The 14138-nt window shown below is 48.6% G+C and overlaps 1 protein-coding gene across 1 annotated transcript in view; it reads left to right on the forward strand.

Moving 5' to 3' along the window:
• The window catches only part of C9H13orf42 (chromosome 9 C13orf42 homolog), a 28372-nt gene extending 26029 nt beyond the window's left edge, over positions 1-2343 (forward strand). The window contains exons 3-4 of the mRNA XM_028884124.2: positions 201-435; positions 1284-2343. Of these exons, the coding sequence (XP_028739957.1) occupies positions 201-435; positions 1284-1458 (410 nt within the window). The 3' untranslated portion in view covers positions 1459-2343. The remainder of the gene's footprint in view (positions 1-200; positions 436-1283) is intronic.
• Positions 2344-14138: the final 11795 nt, after the last annotated feature.

Below are 14138 nucleotides of genomic sequence, written 5' to 3' on the forward strand. Positions count from 1 at the left end.
AGTACAGCTCTTGGCGCTGTCCCAGCCCTGGGCTTTGCTGAGTCTGACTCCACCCCCCAGACCCCTGCAGCCTCCTGCAGAAGTCACCGCAGTGAGCCTGTCTTTCCTTGCTGAGGATCCCCCACCTGTCCGTGCTCTCCTTTACCTTCTGCTCCCCCGGTGGTGGCCAGCTGCCCAGGTCACTTGCTTCTCTCTTCCAGTGGCCACCAGTTCACAGGAACACAGCTTGCACTCCAACTGGATTCTGCGGGCGCCACGCAGACATTCCGAGGCCATCGCTGCTCACGCCACTGCAGACAGCCGGTTTCGAAGGAGCACGGAACACAAGGTCACGGGCACCCAGAGGAGGCTCGAGAGACACCCCATTTACCTGCCAAAGGCTGTGGAAGGGGCATTCAACACCCTGAAATTTAAGCCCAAAGCCCACAAAAAAGAGTAAGTGCTTGGACTTAACGGAACCGAGACAGTCTCAATGGGCTCCCGACTCGTGGGGTGCTCCAGACTTAGTGTGTGTTGGTCCCTCATCCCATGTGCAAAAGTTGTTGATTTTATGGGGGATGGGGCTTGGCTGAGATGTTTTCCCACGGTCTGTACTCCAGCAGCCTGGCTCACTGCTGTCCTCCATTCTGACCTTGTTCCCCCACCCTGCCTGCCGGCTTCCTCTCTGGTCCGCCGCTTACACCTTCAGCAGCTCTCCAGTGACAGCTTGGGATGTACAGACAGAGCAGCAAGCAGCATTATGCTGAGATACTGTCGCCTTGGAAGGCATTGGCAAGCCTCTGCTCTGCAGAGCAGGACTTCCTGCTGGTCTGGCTCCTGTGGGGACATACTGCCACTGGCTCCTGTGACCTCTCTGCTGCCAGACCCTTGTCTCTCAAGACTAGTTCCCATGACCAACTCCCACATCCCCCTTGCCTTCTGCAGGGCAACCACTCAGGCCCATGCCACAGGACACGAGGGCCTGTTCAGACTCCGTGACTGCCCCTTTACCTCTTCACAAGTCACTCAACTCTGGTGGATCCAGGGTTTCCTTGATAGCATTTTACTCCTATAGTAATAAGCCATGTGCTCAACATAGTGAAGCCATGGCCCAGTCCTCATCCTTGACCTTCTCCTTCGAGGCCAGGTCAATGCCCACTGAAGTCTACCCGCACCCCATCCCGTATCACTTTAAGGCCCGGAACTGGTTGGGGGGCAACCTGATGTCCTCAGCAGAAATGGTGGTAATTTCTCTGTGTGGCGGCCAGCTTGAGCCTGACGTCTCCCTCACCCTTCCCTTGCAGCCTGGGGAGCTCCAGACAGATCCTCCGCAGCTTCTCCAGAGAAGACTTGGAGTGGGAGGAGGAGTTCTTTGCACAGCAGTCCCCCGGCTCTTTGGAGGAGGATCATTTTGAGGCAGAGCATCCCAAAGGGCAATGGCTGATTCGAGAAAGACTCTGGGAACGGACCGTGTCCTGACTTGACTTGTCTCAGCTTGGGTCTTTGTCAGGTGGTCAGCTTCTGGGCAGGGTGAGGTGTTCGGTAGAGGTAAAAATGAAATGATAAACTTGTAACACAACCAAACGCCAACACTGCCCAGCCAGTGCCAAAAAGAGCCCGAGCTTCTCAGGGGACATGTCCTGGGGGATTCAGAGACTGGGCGCTTCCCACAGCCGTGGACAGGAGAGAAGGGAAGGAGAGCTGGCTGCTGGTGTCCCAGAGCAGAGGCACAGAGGCCTTGAATGAGTGACCCTGCCACCCTGCCTTGCCTGGCATACACAGACGATGGCATAAATGGCTGCATATAATGTGCTCAGAACTGGAAAGGAGTTCCGGCCTAAAGTCTCCAAGGATGTGTCTCAGAAGCCCAATGGGGGAGTCCTGAGGTCACCTCCATCCATGCAGAATGCAGTCAAGAAGGCAGCCCCTTCTGCTCTAGGTCTTTCTGGGGTTTTCAGAAACTCTGCTGCTAGGTTAGCCTGAAAACGGGGCCAGTATCCAGGCAGTAGGGTAGAGAATGGTTCTGTCAGGGCTTGCCTTGTGATCACACTCTTGCCCAGAGCTCCTGCACACAGAAGGCTGGCTCAAGGAGGTGGAGGTAGGCGGGTCTTTCTCCTTCCTGACTCACACAAATAAAGCTGTATCCATGCAAGGAGCCCATGACAGGCTCTGCACCTCCCACTTACAGGTAGCTAGAAGCATAATGTTCTTTCTGTCTAGGAAGAATTTTTGTAGTTCAGACATTGTTTGTGAAGAGACACTAGCCGACTTGAGCATGGCTCTGGCAGGCCTTGCCCTTCCCCCATTCCCTCAGCCTTGCTAGAAACCGTTAGACTACATTCCTAAAGCTAGTCACCAAGTCCATTCCCTTCCTTGGCCACTCCCTCCTCTACTGGACCTGACTACTAAGGTCCAGCTATCGAAAGATTAAGGTCCAGCAATCAAAAGTCCCCTTGGCCCACCTAATTAGCGTGCCCAGTCAAAATCAAACACCTCATCCTTTATAAAATGTCATTTTCTTATGTGCCACATCTGTCTCCCCTCTATCCAGAGACAGTCCTTTGCTGTCAACCCCCACCCACCATCTGGGGCAAATACCCTCCCCCCTCCCTATTCCCTCCTCCCTCTTCCTCTGTCTCCTGTCTTTGTCTCGTATTCCCTGCCCTCTGTCCCACTGCGGCACATACATCTCCTTTGTGCCGAGCACTTGGCCTTGGGGGTCTTGAGCTGCCGCTTTCCTTTTCAGTCTGAGCTCTCAGCTCCGCTTTCAATGTGTGCCTTGTGCACAATCCAGCAGACACTCTTCATCTGGCCACAGAGCTGCACCCAGTCAAGTTTTAGGGCCACCGGTTACAGAAGACTCTACACGTTGACCTTCCTGCTTTTTATCTTATCCAAATACCAGCCAGGTGTCTTACTTTTCTATTGTCACGATGAGACATCATGACCAAGGCAACTTACAGGAGAAAGAATTCATTTGGAGCTTACAGCTCCAGAGGTTGAGTCCATGACCACCATGATAGGGAGCAATGGCGGCAGGCAGGCAGGCACGGTGCTGGAGCAGTAGCTGAGAGTTCTCATCTTGAGACAACCACAGGACAGAGTGGGAGCAAGAGCGAGAGTGAGAGCTGGGTGGGGGATGGGGGTGGGGGAGGTGGGAACAGGAGAAGAAGCTCCTGTTAGGGAATAGTTTCTGCTTTAGAAACCTCAAAGCTGCCCCCAGTGACACACCTCCTCCAACAAGGCCACACCTCCTAATCCTTCCCAAACAGTTCCACCAACTGGGGGGCCCCAAGTATTCAAATATATGAGCCTATGGAGGCCATTCTCATTCAAACCACCACATAAGGCCTATACCTGCTTAACTTCTGAGAGAGCTGAGATCAGGTACACTGTGTGCATGTGTGCATGCCTGTATGTGTGTGTACAGCAGTGATTCTTCAGGGAGCATGCCCATGAATGCTAGCCTGCGTGGGACAGGGAGGCAGACATAAAAAGAGAAGCATTATCTAAATCAAGCCAGGGACGCTCTAGGCTTAGTGGCCATGACAACTGCATAAAGGCCTGTGTGATGTTCTTTAAATTAAATAGTAGTAATAAAAACCTTTATTTCTGTGATCTCGGGTGTCTCAAGCTGAGAATCCTTAACTCAGAAGAGGAAAAATCAACAGCCACTGTGCAGCAGCCGTAAGAACCTCAAGCCAACATGTTTCCTAGGAGAACCCAGAGTCACCCTCAGCGTCCTCCTCTCCAGTGTTTTGCAAGTGCCAATATCAATGTCCGAGCAGCGGGGAGGGGGGGCGGGCAGGGAGGAAGGGAGAAGTCGTTCACTTGTGGCCTGACCAGAAAAACAATGTCTGGAGAGTTGTTTAATGGACAGCTTTCATGCTGTGGTCCATCTGCACAAATGTGTTCCCTGAATGTCACTTTCTCTCTCTGCTGGGAACACACTCGGGTGGGGGTGGGGAGTCCACTCAGCCTCACCAGGCAACAGTTTATTACAGGCCACCCTGATTTACCATGGGCAACGCACTGTGCTTACAGATCTGAAAGGCAGCAGAATAGAGAAGATGCTCAGAGTCCACTATAACTTCTTCTTCTCTAGGGTTTCCTCTCTGTGGACACCAGGCTGTGCTGTTCCACTTCTCATGGGGTTTTGGATGCTTTTGTCTTTAGTAAGACCCAGCCTGATTGAGAAGTTCTAAGGGTTGAACTCATGTCTTATGGAGCAGCTTTTTCTGTCTTTGAAGTTGGTGGTAAAACCCAGAAGCTGGGCTGTGGCTCACCAATCTTGGAGAGGAAATACAAGGATTTGAGATAAGTCAAACTGGAAACAATAAAGCCAATTTGGAAAACCAAGATGCTTTGACTGTTTTTTGTCCCTCTCAGGGTGATCAGCTATTCAAGGGGGTCCGCTGGTCAAAACTGTCTTAGCTTGGGTACATAAAAACCTGCAAAGATGGAATGCCAAAGGCAAGGGGTGTATAATGACGCCTTAGTCATTGAAGATCTCGCCTTGCAAGCATGAAGACCCAAGTTCAATCCCTAAAACCCATGATAAAATTGTTTTTAAGTAGAACACAATTTCTAAAAGCCAGGTTTGGTGGCACACACTTGTAACCCCAGCACTAGAAAGGCAGAGGCATGTGGAACTTTGGGACTCTTGTAGTCCTTAGCCTAACCTACTGGTGAGCTCCAGACCAGTGAAAGATCCTGACTCAGACAAAAAGCAAGGTCGATGGTACCTGAGGAAAGACACCTGAGATTGTCCTCTGGCCCTTACGCACACATATGTGCACACACACATATGCACATGTGTGCATACACATGGGCACATATGTGCAGGTGTGCACATACCTAAACACATATACATATAAATGCACAAGGAAAAAGGAAGGAAATGAAAGAAAGAAAGAGAGAAAGAAAGAAAAAGAGAGAGAAAGAGAGAGAGAGAGAGAGAGAAAGAAAGAAAGAAAGAAAGAAAGAAAGAAAGAAAGAAAGAAAGAAAGAAAGAAAGAAAGAAAGAGGCAAATTCAAAAGAGAGGGAGACTCCCTGGCCTTTGGCCACTGCCTTCCTGTCCCCTCACCCCCAACCTCTCACCCCAGGTAAGCCTCCTGCTGCTGGGTTGCTATGCAGCAGCCCAGAACACAGCCACCTGGGGTTAAGCCAGAGTGGCTCTAACAGGAGACTGTGTTCCCTGCACCACTGGTTGCCTTTTATAATGATTTGTCTCTTGCTGTTATTAATAATTTATCACAAATTATTATCACAATAATGATCACAAATGAGATATAACTGTAAAATAAGTGATAGCAAATATAAAAGCATAGAATCCCCACAAGTTTATTTTCCTAAACTTTGGAAGTGAGACAGCCCAAATCAGCCCTATTGGTTGTTAAGTGTTGGTAGGGCTTGTTCATTCTGAAGGCACCCTCTAGCCTCCGGGGATGCCCTCACTACTTGGCTAGTGGCTCTTTCCTTGCATGGACCCCAGCCCCTTCCGTCCTCAGAGCTCCAGCTGCTCATTCTGATCTCTGTCTCTCTTTTACAAGGACATTTGCAATAATCAGTCCCTTCTGTTTGGATAATTCAGGATACTCGATCCACCTCAAGATCTTTAATTTAATAAAATAATCAGAGTCTCTTTTGTTAGGCAAGTACAGTAATGCTCACAGGTGCTGGGATTAGGTGAACATCTTTGGGAGGCTGTTCATTTTCAGCTATCTATATCTGGTACCACAAGATATTCTAGTCCTCATGAACTTGACTTGATCATCATTGAAACGTGGTTCTAACAGCTCAGTGACTGAGGCTAATTTGGCATGGCTGCTGTTTCCAGATCCCTTTGCCTGCTACTCTCTGTTACAAGGAGATTGTGTCTTGCCCGGTGGCTTCCTGGTTTCAGAAGGACTCCAGTTACACAGAATCCCCAAGTGGAGGGACATGGCAGTTTCTTTCTGTAAAGAAGAATAGCACTGCTTTCCAAGGGGTGTTTATCAAGCAGCCACTATGCAGAATAAGACACTTCTTCCCTTCAGCAGCTGGTGATCCAAAGGAGAGAGCCTGTTACTTCATCTAGTATCTCTACCTGCCCAGGAAATTCATAAATGTAGAGAGCACCTGTAGCCTAGGGCTGGAGGAAGGAAGGGCTTTATGGATGCCCGGAGTCTTGAAAGATAGATTGAGACTTTAGCAGAAGGTTGCAGAGGGGTGATATTATGTCGGGGAATTAACATTCAAAGAACAATCATCAGAAGTGTGGGGAAGGAGTGCACAGCTAAGAGATGTTCCCAATGGAAGGGCAGGTCTTCTAACAGACAGTCGTGGAGGTCATATTGGAAAGTACGTAAAGTTGAAAGAGAGTTGGTCACATGGAGATAAAGCATTGAACTGTTAACTGGAGCTGAGGCGAGAGGGTAGAGGTGATGCAGAATCCTGAGAAGTTGCAGCAGCTAGAGGAAGAAGTGGGAAGCCTCCAGGATATTGTGATATTAAGTCAGTCTGAACTGTCCATCCTGAGGAGGCACTCTCCGGCCTTCTGTCTGCTCCTGCTTGACTCTGCCTCCTCACTTTCTCCATCCTCTTTGATCTGTCTCCTCCTTGGAACATGATGTTCAACCAAAAGACATTGCCGGATATGGCCAGGTGGAAACCCTGGGGTCGATCTCTCTATGGTCCCTATTTGTGTGTGGTTTAGCCTGCTGCCCCAGGGGCTGTCTCTAGCCAGAGTTGGCACTGAATAGACTCATGCCACACAAGATGCCAGCACATGATGAATATTCTTTTGGGTGGGGCGAAGGGCATTGTCTGTGTGTTAATTTATTTGTCATTTGGCAAAAAAATAGTGAGCACTGCTCTAGCCCATGTCTTGGGTTATGATATGGATTAGAGGCCCCCTGGCATTAGTCCAGAGGGAGGGTCAGACATTGATGACAAGATTGCACTAAAGAATGAAGATTAGGATGACAGCAAGCTGTGCAGAAGGCCTTGATGTCATCAAAGGTTTGTCACAGGAAAGTGACTTAGTCAGAGGAGGATGGCTGGGGAAAGCTTTTGAGAGGTTTCCTCTCATGCTCCTCAGTCAGCTTGCCATCACTCCCAGAGGGTGCCATGCTCCATCCCACCGGCAGGGGTCCTCTTGGTTGGGTTCACCATGATCTAACCTGAGTGGATGCTCACTCACACAAACACTTTCAGTTTCACTTAGAGCTGCCAAGAGGGAGAACTTAGTCTGGGCTTTCTCCGTCCTCAGTGCCTGGAACCACACTCAAAACAAATTGTTGATGGGTTGATCTGCAACTTATCTGAATAAGCAGAGTGAGGTGCCGGCACTAGGGTCTATAGAAAGTGGGAGGCATCAACATGTAAAGGGTTTGGGGGAACAGAGAGGGATCCAGGCCAAGGCTGTATCGTGCATGATCCATGCCAGAGCATGTGTGGCACATTTGAGGGAGCTTAGAGATATTGCAGAACAACCAGAGGTACCCAACATTGACTACAGTGGACCCTGGAGCAGAACAAAATGGTTGTGAGAGGGATGTATGAGCAGCAAGCAGTTAGCATTGGGGGTATCTTGAGGACACATAGTCCTTATTTGTCTCAAATGTGGATCTAGTATAATTGTAATACTTTATTGTAAATGGATGTTTCTCTTTCCTGACCACCTGGTCCCAAATAACTGACTCAGAGGCTGAATATGAATTATAAAATGCTTGGCCAGTAGCTCAGGCTTATTACTAACTAGCTCTTACATTTTTGGTTAACCCATATTCCTTATTTATGCTTTGACATGTGGCAGTACCTTTATTAGCATGGCATGTTCATCTCTTGCTCCCTCTGTGTCTGGCTGACTACTCCTGACTCTGCCCTTATCCTTCCCATCATTCTTAATTTGGTTGCCTTGCCTATATTTCTGCCTGGCTACTGGCCAATCAGCATTTTATTAAAACCAGTTGAGTGAAAAATCTTTACATTGTACAAGAGCATTATTCCACAGCACTTATCATTATCGTCATCATCATCATCATCATCATCATCATCATCATCTCCTAAATGTTTGGATTATCATTATGCCTGGCTCTGTTATTATTGTTTTATTTTTAATAAAAAATATGTACTCATACTGGGTGGTGATGGCACATGCCTTTAATCTCAGCATTTGGGAGGCAGAGGCAGGCAGAAATCCAAGTTCGAGGCCAGCTTGGTCTACAGAGTGAGTTACAGGAGAGCCAGGGCTACAAAGAAAAGCCCTGCCTCAAAATAAAATAAAATAAATATGTATTCGTTTGTACATATGTGTACATCCTTGCATGAGCCTATGTATGCCATGTATGTGCAGGTGCTCAGGGAGGCAGTGGATACTGGGTCCCCTTGGAGCTGGAGATATAAATAGTTGTGAGTCACCTGAAGTACCTACTGGGAATAAAACCTGGTTCTCTGGGAAGACAGTAAGTGAAACCATCTTTCCAGCCCCTCTCCCTTTTTTAGACATTTTTTATTATGTAGCTCTGACAGGTCTACCTAGAACTCAGTATGTAGAATAGGCTGGCCTAGAACTCAAGAGATCCTGCCTCTGTGTCCTAAGTACCAGGATTAAAAGTGTGTGCTACCATCCTGGCTCATCATCATCTTCTTCTTCTTCAACCTGAGGTAAGACTCAGGCTGCACTCAGACTCCTTCTTCCTCTTCCTCGTCTTTGTCTTCTTCTTCTTCCTCCTCCTCCTCCTCCTCTTCATCATCATCATTTTCAATCTGAGAGACATCCCAGGCTGCAACTCAGACTCCTCTGCTGTAATGGTGCTTGGATGACAGGGCATCTCACATGCACGGTTCCTATGCTTCTAACTTACAGTGTTAAGGTGATAATTAAATGATTATTACCTGTCAAAGTGCAAAGCCTATATGCATCATTAACTGGTTATGATGGAGTATCAATTATTACCTAGGATATTGATTTTGCCACACACTTAAGCAATAGTGAAAGAAAACTTCTAAGAATGTTGTAAGCATCTCTGGAGGAAGAATAAACTAAGAAAACCACTTTCAGGTGTACCAACCTGTAGTGAGAGGTGGGTTCTCCAAAGTCATGGCTCTGTGACCACCCCCAGATATCTGCAGATGACTGCTCTGGGCTTCCCGCTCCTGATGCAGAATCAGGCCTGGATGGTACCTGTGTCCTCACAGCAGCGGCTGGGGAACAGTGGGCACGGTCAGTATTGCACCTAACATTTTCCAGGCTTTCAAAGCATCTGCATTTAAGTGACAGCCAGCTGTTTGCAATAGGACAGTCAGGTCATCCGATTTACAGGTGGCTTTTACTTTATCAAGTGAGTCAGGCTCAATTGAACTTGAAGGAGGCTGAATTTGGTCCTAAATGAACCCTTGCATGTCATAGTACGTTCAAATTTATCACCACCACCCTTGCCTGTTTCCGTATGTAACACTGCACTTAAAAGACGGTGACCTGGAGACGGTCCTACCCCTTTTATGTTGGTGATCAAGGCTGAGTTTCTCAGAGCCAACCTCACACCCCCTCATTCCTACCAGGGATCTGCCGGTATGCACGACTTTGGCCACACGGTGGCGCTCCGAGCCTAACAATTCCCGCTTCGCGATGGCTGAAAATTTAAAATGCAAACTGAAGAGAGATCTGGGTAGAGTGGGTGCGCGTCCGCAGGGAGGCGATCTGGATTCGTGAGTGGGTGGCCTCTCTGAGGAAAATGTCTATGTTCTCGCTGGTTTCCTGGGTCCCAAGAGAAGGTTCTGATGTAAAATGAAACGGCTAGGTGCTGAAACCCAAACCTTAGACCACAAGCAAATCAAATCTCCATCTTCCCTTGTGCTAGATGAGGGAAAACAGACGAGTAAGACCCGATGGTGGACTTTGCTAGAGAAGGGATATCATCTGACTCCCTAAGTTTTTACTGAAGAAGAGAGGGTCAGTTCCAGCTCTGACCCCTGCCAATGTGGGAGCCTCAAGAAAGTCTCTCTTTTTTTCTGTACCTCTGTTTTTATCTTTCGGGGGGTGTGTGTTAACGGCAACTTTACAGGGTCATAGCGAGGAGGAAAGGAAATGACGCAGAACCTCAGGACATTGCTCATATGCATTGGTGCAAAACTGGCAGTTTCGTGTGATTTATCCTAAATCCAGCGGAGTGCGCTGGGCCAGGTGATGGGCGGGGTGTGGTAAAAAATCAAAGGATGTTTTCCACAGCCGCTGTGACCAGTCTAAAGCACCTGGTGGCTGTGGGCATTTAGGGAATCGGAACTGCTTGGTCTGCCGGCGTGGGTTCCCTGGCTTCTGCATGCTGAATTAATAACTATGGAAAAAAAAAAAACTGAAAGAAATCTGGTGCCTTCGGTCTGGAGCATTGGTTCTTACTCATTTGTTTGTTTTTGAGACCGGATCTTCCTGACTTGAGCTCCTCATCCTCCTGCCTCAGCCATCCTGCTGGTGAGATAACAAGCCCCAATCACAACACCGTCTTCTGACATATCTTTTGGTTTTGAGACAGGCTCTGGTTCTGTTTTCCCAGTCTATTGTGGAACAATCTCCCACCTCAGCTTCCCAACTAGCTAGGGCCGCCAGCCAGTCCCATGGTGCCCGGCTCGAAATTCTGGCTTTAACTCCAGCTGTACCTCCAGCCTGGTCATCCCCACTGGAGCCACCTTGAGTGTCAGGCACACCGGGGGAGGAGCCAAGCAGCACACAACGCTACACAGACGCAAATGCGAAGCACTCAACAAACCACGTAAGGTGGGGTTTCTGGGCTGGTGCTTGCCCTTTCGACATCTCTTCTCATTCATGTCCTTAAACAATAGCCAAAGCTTACTTCAGTGTGTGGCATCTTGCCTTTCCTTACTGTCCTGCCTACAATGAAAGTTTGTTTCCTATTGCACAGGACACTACAGTTATTGTGCTGGGTCAGCATACAGCGCATCAGAAGGGCAGCTGACGAAGCTGTGTCTACGAATGTCTGCCTAATTGGGAGGACGATGTCTGGACTGAGTGTACTGGAGATGAGCTAAAAGTTAAAACGGCAGACACAGCGGAAGGCGTGCTGTATGACCTGACGTGTGTGGAGTCTGAGAGCAAGCAAAACCATCTCCAGGTTCAGGCAAGAGAACAGTGGAAGCTGGGGCCAGCTGGCAGAGAAGGGGCACCAAGGGAACCTGCTTGATAATAGAGACATGCTGTCTATATTGGGGTTTGAGTGGGGCCAGCATATACATTTGCCAGAATTCATGGGACTGTTCACTTTAGAGCAACAAAGACAGCCATAAAAAATGTCCCTCAAAACAGTGGTCCCAGAGTATACAGGAAAGCCCATGATGTCATGGGAAAGGAAGGGGTCTTTCCATACAGTCACAAGTCCTTCTTGGCTGCTTATACAACTGAAAAACATATGAAATGTCAGCTAATCTTCCAGACAGCTTCGAAACCCAGGGACGGCTTTCTTCATGCACACACGGTCTGTGTCTTTTCAGATGTTTACAGAGTATTTACAAAGAGTCGTCCTTTGGGTGACAGTCGTAATTAGGGAAACTGGCAGAGAAAATTAACACATACCATAAAAGAGGGATAATTAGTCCTCTGCCATATACAATATTATTATCAAATGGTATTCACCCTGGAATCCAATTGGTTCATGCACACTGGCCTCGTAGGGAAGCTCCTCCCTTCCACATCACTCTGGTTATGAAGCTGCCACGTTCCATGGATGATGGCCATATGGTACTTAACATCAGAATGAAAATGAGCTTGTGCTTTTTGTGTGAGATGCTAAAATTTATTAGAAAATCAGAAAGCCTAATTTCCACCAAGTTCCTGAGACCTACCATCTGCTTCGTGAAAAAAAGAAAGGGGAGTTGTTGTGGGTTTTTTTTTTTTTAACCATTTACTTATTGTGAAGTGTGAGCGTTTGTATGTGTTTGAAAAAACAGAGTGGGGGTTTTGAGCTGTAAGGGGAGCCAGAGCAAGCCTATTTGGCAGAACCAAAAGAGAGAGCTGTCAGCTGAATGTGGTGGAAGGGTTTGGGTAGCGTAATTATGGAAATCATCTATTCTGGAGGCTGTTTCTCATGACCACATGTCCCCTCCACATAGGACCAGCACAGGTCTTCTAGCTTTTGCAAACATGCACCATCACTGTTTTGGAGTGAAGAGGGCTTCCCTCAATCCTGGTGTCTCTGAGGGTCTGGCCTCTCCATAGGGTAGATGGAGTGAGTGAAGGGGGGGGGGCAGGAGCTGGAGAAAGCCAATGATGGAGACACCGGGAAGCTTTCTCAGGAAGCTGCAGCTGGTGGGAGAGGGCTCTGGAAAGGAGAATGTGAGGGTGCCCTTTGCCAAGCTAGAGCTCCTGGGACCGATGGCCAGGGACTTCAGGAGAGCACCTGGTCTGTCTGGACAGATGTCCTTGAACCATCTCAGTCTCCTCATGGTCAAGGTCTTGTGTCAACCACGAGTCACATTTCAGTGCCGCCTTGGACCTCCACACTCTGTGTCAGGAGGGTCCACGTCCTCCTCCTTCAGTTTATCGCGCTTATTATTCAGCCTCTAGTGTTTGCACCACAGCGGCCAGGTCCGCTGGAACAGCCTCAGGTGACACTCACGGGATCTGGTTAGTGGCTGCGTTTCTCATCTGTGACCCCAAGAAATACTCAGCAGTAGACTTCAGGCAACAGCTTACCTGGGCCTCAGCATGCTGTGATTCATCGGGAGAACGGAGTTTCCAGGCCCCAGCAGAGTCCACATTGAGAGCATCACGGGGTCAAGTGCTGGGTCAAGGCAGGCATTTCTTGGATGTCATCCGAAGGGAGTTAATTAGAGGCCTCCCAGGAGACAATCTCCTGTAAGAGCAGTCTTCCTGAGGGATGCAGGGGGTCTCTTGAAGCCAAGTTCAGGATTCTGGAATACACTTGTGATTGGCTTCCACAAACAGGCCTGCTGTCCCAGTCCCTGGCCTCCTCGGGCCTCAAACATGCTGTGTGGAAAGCGGGTTTGTCAAACAGCAGGCAGGAATTTCGGCATCTGTTTCTCAGATGAACCAGGCACGCCTTTGATCCAGGACTCTGGAGCCAGAGACAGGAGGATCTCTGTGACTCCAAGGCCAGTCTGGTCAACATAGTGAGTTCCAGGACAGCTGGGGCTACATAAAGATCCTGTCTCAAGAGAAAGAAAGCAAAAAACAAACAAATAAACAAAACAAACAAACAAACAAACAAAACCAAAAAATAAACACCAGAGACCTTCTGGGGAGGAAGGTCATGCACAGCAGAATCGGTACGAAGAGTCACAGTTGCCATAGTCCTGAGGGTCTGGCAGGGCTGGGACACTCTTTTCCTTCAAGTCCCCCAACTTGCCACGCACGGGTGGCAAGGCAGTACAGCCAGCCTCCTGGAGTTCTGCTCGTCTCTGCCGTGTGGGCTACAGCCTCCACGGGGAGAGCATGGCAGACGGCTGTTGTGTTGACACCTCCGGGGGATCCTCAGGCTTCACACTCAAGTCCTGAGAGCTTAGCATTGGAGATGTGCACCCCCTGGGGTGCCAGGTGCCAAGTCCCACCTGCTCCCAACAGAGTCAGCCCGGCCTTTTACTCCCTAGCAGGTTCAGCAGGAGTTTGGTTAGTTCCCAACTTCATTGGGGAAGAGCTCGTCTGTTTCAAGACATCTTCCAGAGACTCAGTAAGCCAGCTGGGACACCGGATGTACGCAGCCCGGGCCTGGAGACACCTCGCTGGACATCATGGTAAGCAGCTGCCAGTGGCATCTATTCTGCTGGGACAAAGCTCCCTGGCACCAGGTGTGGGTAACTTTACTCAAGATTTTGACAGAACGATCACCAAAGCAATACGACTCTAGATAGTTTTTGAAAGTCTAGGTGTGGAATTTCAAAAGAAAACTAATTGCAGTTTCCAGGGCCTATCGAGTTAAAAGTCAGGCAAGCTTCATGAGTCATAGAAACACTCTTTACCTTCCTAAGCCTATTACTTTTCAAGGTCAAGCTATCTGCTTGCTCTTTTCTTTGGCACTGTGTGTGGTCATGGTATCACTTTGCATCTTCAGGTTCTGTGTGTCCACCTAGCCTGGATATCTTGTTATAACTTAAAAAAAAAAAGTCAATTTAGAGCTGTAATTCTTCCTTCCAGAAGAATCCTGAA

The sequence above is a fragment of the Peromyscus leucopus genome, chromosome 9 (genome assembly GCF_004664715.2).
Source record: "Peromyscus leucopus breed LL Stock chromosome 9, UCI_PerLeu_2.1, whole genome shotgun sequence".
Classification (NCBI taxonomy): Eukaryota; Metazoa; Chordata; class Mammalia; order Rodentia; family Cricetidae; genus Peromyscus; species Peromyscus leucopus.